The following is a 7,290-nucleotide window of genomic DNA, read 5'->3' on the forward strand; positions in this document are numbered from 1 at the left end:
TTCGTTTGGTGAACTGCTCCAAATTTTCTTTAACGGAAAGTAGCCAGACTGATCTGTGAGTGAAACCTTGAAAGCTCGCAAGATCAGGATGGTCTCATGAGGCTAGTCATTTGGTGCTGAAAAGTAATTTAAAATAATTAAAAGTAAAGTAAAGTAAAGTACTTTTTAAAGTAATTTAAAAAGTAAGGGGAGTGGTGAAATTTTTATTTTTTTTGGGACGCACACATAGCTTAAATAATATAGTCTATTAACCTAAAGCAATATGCATGGTATGGTTGTTACATGTCAGGTACGCCGGTCATATACCTTGACCAAGGCACCTTATCATTACCGCCCCTACATAGTTAGGAACTAATTTCCCACTGTAATCAGCTTCATAGTCATGGTAGGCCACTTCTTTGATTTTATTTATTTTGCTCAGGCTACCCATAAGCCCACAGCCCGCCAAATGTTGAACGGGCAATATTATTGCCAGTATTGTGAAGATATAGTAAAATTTCACAAATTCAGTAATTAAATGTCACAGGGGATTGTATGGCGGGATGGTCATTTAAGAAGGGGAATGATTTTTAAGATTTTTTTAAGAAGGGGGATGCCAACCCCCCTCAATTCGAGTACTGGCTACATGTGCTCTACTTCTGATATAAAATGCGTCATTCTTTTGGCTGAAGGTCAGCCATATTTCTTGTATAGCAGAATTGTTATAGAAACTGAAAGTGCTTCTTAAGTGTAACATGTTGCTGTTAGAAAGGTTTTCTCCTGAGAAAACACTAGTTTGGTCATCGCTCTCTATGGTTTTAGATGACAGGTCATCATTCGTTTATGGTATGGATAAATTAAATTACCACTAAAATAGTACATTTCTATTTTAGAGGGGGTGAGACTCTGAAGTCAATTTATGTCAGAAATACTTGTTTCACAATGATCTGCTTTGAAAACCAATGAATAGGCCTGGTGTAAATCTATCATGTTTAAAACTTTTTCCAGTGTTTAGATCTTTCCTGCTCCAAAATACAACAAATTGCTCTTTAACTACTGTTTTTCCTCACTGCCCAGAATATCCCCATCCCAACACTGAAAGCTTATGCTGAAGCCCTGATGAAGAACACTGTGGTGGAGAGGTTCAGTATTGTTGGAACAAGGAGTAATAACCCCGTTGCATTTGTACGCCTCTAAGTATACCACCTTAATGGAGTTCAGTAACATTTCTTAATATTCAATTCTTAATTTCTGAGCTGGAATGTCTTTTCCTGTTTCGCCTCAGGCACTGGCAGAGATGCTGAGGGTGAACACGACCCTGAAGAGTTTGAATGTTGAGTCAAACTTCATAACTGGGACTGGAATCCTGGCCCTCATTGAGTCACTGCAGAATAACACCACACTACTGGAGCTTAAAATCGACAACCAGGTACCAGTCGACTCTCACAAACCACTAGCTGTGTGCAGACTAACAATACACAAGCCATCTATGCTTCTTTAGCCTAATGCCTTTTAGATTACATAGTGATGTCTCATACTGCATAGTTATTCATCAATGATTCACTTTTAATTACTTTGTATTTGCACTCTCTCCATATGCATTATTTAAAGTTCTTTATAAGGATTGATGGAGATGAAAGTTACCCTTTGCAGCCATCGAGGCTTTTCAAGAAATTATTTAAAGAGGGCCTAACTAATTTATTAACTTCTTCTCTCTCTTTGCATTGACCCCACCTCCTAACTCTGTCCAAATCCAGAGCCAGCCGCTTGGAAACAAAGTGGAGATGGAGATAGTCAGCATTCTTGAGAAAAATACCACCCTGTTAAAGTTTGGCTATCATTTTACCCAACAGGGCCCGCGTCTGCGAGGCTCCAACGCCATGATGAACAACAATGACTTGGGTGGGTTTTAAAAACACACTTCTGCATGTAGGATACATCACTTCATTTTGCAAAATGCAATGGTGCAGTGCATGCTTAAAAATAAAACTTTTAAAGCATACTCTGCATCTGGAAAATGCTTAATGCCTTGGATTGTTTATGTAACGGTACAATCTCTCAGCGGTATTGTGTTTGGCAGTGTTAGCTGATGTGTATGTCAGTGCTGTTGACACCTTATCTTCACTCTATCGGCTGGAAACCAACTTCAATCACTGTCCAATAAGGGAACTGCAGTGATATCATCAGTTGGTAACTCAGGCTGAGCAGCCAATGAAAACACTAACTTCCTAAGTTGTGACATAAGAACTAAGAAAAGACATAGAAGAGAACATAATGTGAAAAAAAAAACAATGAAGGGGTTTCCTGCTCTGCAGATGTTAAAATCGTTTCATGGCCAACTATATGTGATTAGTTTGAGTTGTACTTATCATATTAGTGAACAAAATCACTTGTTGGGTTTGTAGTTATGGTTCATTGAGTAGACTTTAAGGACATTGATTTTATAACCTGTTCATTTTGTGTTTAGAACATGCATTTATATCTGTCATGATTAACTATATTTTTCATTTATCACATCCTCGTAAAGCCCGGGCCGTCAGGTCAGAATCAGACGGCTCCATCACCTTCACTCTGTCGGTACCTGAGCTGGAAAGAGCCTTTGGAAAAAAGTTCAAGTCCAAGACTAAGTAAAACAGAAACCTCACCTGTCTGGTTGATCGTCTAGCTTTCACTTCCTTTGACAGCAACTCTTTGTCCTTGTCTATGCAGCCTGTTACTCTGCCAACTGCTGTCCTTCTTCTGGGCATTTCTGACTCTTTTCTGCAGCACCTTCCATAGATTCTATCATTTTAATTGAACCAGTTGTTTCTGGCTTTCACTGCTGAAGAACATTTCCTCTTGATGATGCAGTACACAATCTTCTTACCTTTTACATAACTTTTCTATAGCAAATTTCTTTTTCATTTACATCTCCTATGAAGTATCTCTTCTGATCTTGTTAAGAGTTTTCATTTCTTTCAGTTTGTCCAGTTCCATTTTATGCTTTAGCAATTTAAAAGCTACACTAAGTCTCCCAAAGCTGGAATTGCCTTCAGATATTTAAAGATATTGTATAGATTTCTCGCTGCTACATTAGCTCTAGAGGTGAGCGCTAGAAATCCATCCATCCTTCACTTACAGTATATGAAGCATCCCTTTCCTTGGGTGCAATCTCCAGATCCATTCCCATCTATCCAAATGAGTTTCCTGGCCAGAAGGGATGAATGTGGTCCCTTTTGCTTTAAAGGGTGGAATTTACAGGGCACTTTAAACCACAAACCACTTTTGACTTCCTCTTAGGTACAAAATCAGGTGCTCTGCTCAAAACTCATACCGGATAATGGAGTTTGTGCCCATCTCTAACAGTGAATCTAAAATCACAGCATGGTCAGAAATTTTCTTGCAGGGCCCAGTCTATCCTTCCATTTCCCTGTTGTTTCCACCATGCAAGCTAAAAAAGACACCAAAAGGTACTTGAAGTTATTGGCTGTGGCAGTTTTTTTCTTGATTCAGAGGGAGCAAACCTCTATGTTTTAATCAAAACCAAGACTCAGACCAGATGAGCTGACCATCAGCTAAATTACTTCTAACTCAGCTATGAATCCCTCCAGTGGATATAGTTCATGATTGAAGATGCCAACAGACCTCAAGGTGTCAAAATCAAACATTCTCCTCTCTGTAACCATGTCTAGAGATCATGTAGGACAGGTAGCACGCTGATGTACACTTAGACCCAAAGTTGACTTTGTGCTGAGGGTGCACACAGCTCTTTTGTTATACAAGGACTAGATGGCCCTTAAGCAACCTCTGTCCCCCATAATACCGTAATCCTTTAATTGTTCTCATTTTTAGAATCCCAACCTTGTTTTGGCACTTCACATACAGGGGTTATATTTTCCCCTGTCACTTCCAACACACTGACAGGTGATGAGCACCTCTCTCTTCACCCGAATGACAAAAAAAAAACAATAAAGGTCTGATGATAACATTTTTAAATCGAATGTCCAAGGTGCCTTTTTACCAAAAACACATATAAAACATACAGTGTATTAACATTAACTATACATGTTGTAATATGTATAGTTACCAGCTTCAGATGGAATCCATTGCTCTATGCCATCATTATACTACGTCAGGACTTTAAACTTCACCTTGCCACAAATGCACAAACAATAGAAATTACTTGCACTTGTTAGATTGCTCTACACAGCAGTAAACACATGAAGTCATCAGATTTGTTAAAAGCCCAAGTTTTTTAGCAGGAGAGTCTTTTGCCAGATCTGAAACCTCTTTCGATTCCTGTTTTGAAAGGCTTAGGTGTGTCAATGGTTGAAATGAGATTAGCACATCCAGGCGTTCTCTGTGGAGTCTGTGAGTGAAAAGCCCAGCTGGGGCTAGTGTTCTTTGAATGCTCTATGATCCCAGTCTCTGCTACCTCTGATTTTTTTCCTTTGTACTCAGCGAGAAATAATGCACTAAATATTTTGGAAGTCTTTGGAGTCAACATCTTTGGTTCTCTGTTTTGCTTTTGCCTTGTTCAGGTAGTCTTTTATTTCATTTAAGGGAGCAATAAGCAAACTTTCATTAAAAAAATAGTTTTGTAATGAACTAAAGGTATAATTTCACATGGACTATGGAAAGACATCACAAAACCATTTTTCTTTTTGTTCTCCAGTCTCTTGATTTCAGAGCCGGGCCGGTCGCGCAGCAGTGTATGTGTTTGCATGTGTATTTATGTGCATGTGAACAGCAACCACTCAGGACTTCCTCTCCATTAATGCCACCACCAGCATAGCATAGGAGCAAAATGGCAAACAGTGCAACCATGAGACCAAAGTATTCTACAGAAGACAATCAGGATGCACTTTCCTTAAAAACACAAGTTGTCAGATAAGGAAAGGAAAACAAGAAGGATGAACATGGGCCTTGCATTTCTAAGATGAAGAGCAGAAGCAGCTCCAGTTGGACTCTGAGCTAGCTTTTCTCCTCCTAGACTGGTTAAAGCATGAAGTCAAATGCTTGTTTTTGTTGTTTGCTTTGCAGAGCTGTGTTGCCTTGTTGATTCAGTTTAATGCAATGCTACAGTTGTGGCATTAGTTAAACCAGCAATGGACCCTTTATTACTGTTATGTGAGATGAGTGTTTGGTAGCCCAGCTAACTCGGTAGTTGTCTCTGCTTTGTGTAATCTATCGAGTTACCCTAAGTCCTTACACAGACAGCAACTTAAATGTGTTTTATCTTTTATTGCACATCAAATGTTGAGATTAAGGAAATAATAGATATCATATTGTAAATAAAAATAAAAATCTGGAGAAAGATCAGAGAGATGAGCCCTGTCAAGTATCTTTTCTTGCTCTACAGTGTTCAACACTGTAGAGTGACAGAATTTTGCTTATTGCTCCTTTAAGGACTTTGTTTTTCTGGTACTTCTGTGCTGTGAAGAAAAGAAAGTTTAAAATATAGGTGCTTTAAATCTACAATTTATCTTGATGCTTTTGCATGCTTTGTTTCTTGCTGAAAAACAATCATTCCTTCAGCATGATCCTGCCACCACCAGTTTATTTGGGGTAAGATGCGCTGATCAGTTTCAACATTTTCTTGGAATGAACATTGACATTTGGTGTCATTGGATCAGAGCACCTTTTACATGGTTGCCCCTTGTGTGTCTTATTATGAGGTAAAATTCTTGTTCATCTTATGCTTTACTTGTCTTAGTAATTCTGAATTGTCATTTCGATCAACAGTAAGAAAGAGAAGGCTTGAGGGAGGACCCATCTTCCCAAAGTGTCGGACAAATGTGTAGAAACGAAGCCTACCTTCATCCTCTTCCAATCATCCATGCGCTCCATTATCAGCCTCTTTGTTGGTTGGTAAATGTTGAGATTATACTTTTATTTTTCACATCTGGAATGTGCATTTCTACAAATTGGCAAAGACTTCAAAAACTGCAGCTGTTTGTACACAACAGCAAGGGGAGGCATACTTTGTGTTATTATTAAGAGTCCTGTTTTGAATGCAGACCTAATGTATAAGTAATGGTCATATTTTGGCTCCTCCTGTTTGTGACATGAGTTCAATCTCTTTACTGATGCTGTTTTGTATGAGTTGTTTGACCATTAGTATTGTTCCGAGCAGTTTTGTTGTCAACTTAGAATAGATTCCATAAAGGCAATGTTAAAGTTCAGACTCAAATGATAAAAATATCAGTGCATGAAAATTTGAGGTAATACCAAATGTTTGTGCCAGAAACTCCGTCATACATTTTTCTCCGATTAAAAGCTTGCAATTCTGAGATGTGTCCCTTTATATGAAGTATATTTAATGGAAAAAAGACCTTTTAAAAGATTTTCAGCTGTAAAAACAGCTTGAATTAATGGTGTCAGATGTGTAAGATGTTTGTTTTTTTTTCATAGTGCTTTCTTTATACCATCGGTTATGAAACATTTTGACCCCACTTCTTTCTGCCCTTAATGATACAATTATGTTCTGCTAAAGAACAGTGAACATTTTATTGAAGGGTGTGAATCTCGCTCTCTTTAAACTGTGTAAATCCTATTAAAATAATGACCCAAAACATTGTATCTAAATCGATATAAGCTGCTCTTCCATTTGATGATTGATTGTGGTTGTAATACTTCTTGCTGTGTTATTATACAGGTATAGCTGTTTTATTACAATTTACAGAACAACAAAAGAAAAACCTTTTTTTTTACCATTAACATTGGGGAGTCTACTGTATTTTGATCTTACCACGTTAAATCTACTAGATCATTTTAAATGATCAGGAATATGATTATTATTCCTGTGTCACTTTTAATACAAAGTAAAAATTATGTGTATCTAACCAAATTTATGAAGTATTTTTAAAAACAGAGGAAGGATCCATGCATTTTCATTCATAAATAAACAAAGTCTATAATTTATTGATAAAAACACATGGACCATTCTGTTGTTTTAACAAGCCTTTCATCCTTTGGTGGTATTTGTTCTGGATGCAAACAGCTCTACCTGACAGATAAAGGGAGATATTTGAGTATAAAACTGAATTAGAGTCACTACTTTGTTACAATCCCTTAATTTTCTAGGGCGTCATTCAACAAATGTTAATTATGAATGTAAACAATGTAAAAAATATTTGTAACAAAGTGCCTCACTACCCTACTCCTTTGTCTTATGGGCAAATGTTTGTGTTTTAGTGCCTGTTTTGGGGTTTTCTAATGTAGAATGCACATTTTTAGTTAAAAGTGTTTGTTCATGAGTTTAATAAAGTTTGAAGCTTTTATTTTGGTTGTGTATTTATTAAATTTGGTTCAATGATTGACTTTCCAATG

General features: G+C 37.4%; 1 protein-coding gene across 2 annotated transcripts; it reads left to right on the forward strand.

Moving 5' to 3' along the window:
- The first annotated feature begins 1,027 nt into the window (after window positions 1-1,027).
- Window positions 1,028-6,370, forward strand: LOC107081194 (tropomodulin-1-like). 2 transcript variants are annotated; one of them, XM_015369394.1, is made up of 5 exons: window positions 1,028-1,164; window positions 1,265-1,408; window positions 1,737-1,881; window positions 2,507-2,606; window positions 5,704-6,370. In XM_015369394.1, the coding sequence occupies exons 1-5, from the start codon at window positions 1,099-1,101 to the stop codon at window positions 5,720-5,722; spliced, it is 474 nt and encodes a 157-aa protein (XP_015224880.1). In that variant the 5' UTR covers window positions 1,028-1,098; the 3' UTR covers window positions 5,723-6,370. The 2 variants fall into 2 exon arrangements, with proteins under 2 accessions (XP_015224880.1, XP_015224881.1); XM_015369395.1 differs by lacking the exon at window positions 2,507-2,606 and having other exon boundaries at window positions 5,704-6,367.
- The last annotated feature ends 920 nt before the right edge of the window (window positions 6,371-7,290 follow it).

This window comes from Cyprinodon variegatus, unplaced genomic scaffold, assembly GCF_000732505.1.
Source record: "Cyprinodon variegatus isolate N-32 unplaced genomic scaffold, C_variegatus-1.0 Scaffold3336, whole genome shotgun sequence".
NCBI classification, from domain to species: domain Eukaryota; kingdom Metazoa; phylum Chordata; class Actinopteri; order Cyprinodontiformes; family Cyprinodontidae; genus Cyprinodon; species Cyprinodon variegatus.

Excerpts from the sequence above, each read along its gene's own strand:
- LOC107081194 (XM_015369394.1), top strand. The coding sequence starts at position 1,099 with ATGAAGAACACTGTGGTGGAGAGGTTCAGTATTGTTGGAACAAGGAGT. Across the intron at positions 1,165-1,264 it reads GTAATAACCCCGTTGCATTT|GCACTGGCAGAGATGCTGAG; the intron begins GTACGCCTCTAA and ends GTTTCGCCTCAG. Across the intron at positions 1,882-2,506 it reads GATGAACAACAATGACTTGG|CCCGGGCCGTCAGGTCAGAA; the intron begins GTGGGTTTTAAA and ends ATCCTCGTAAAG.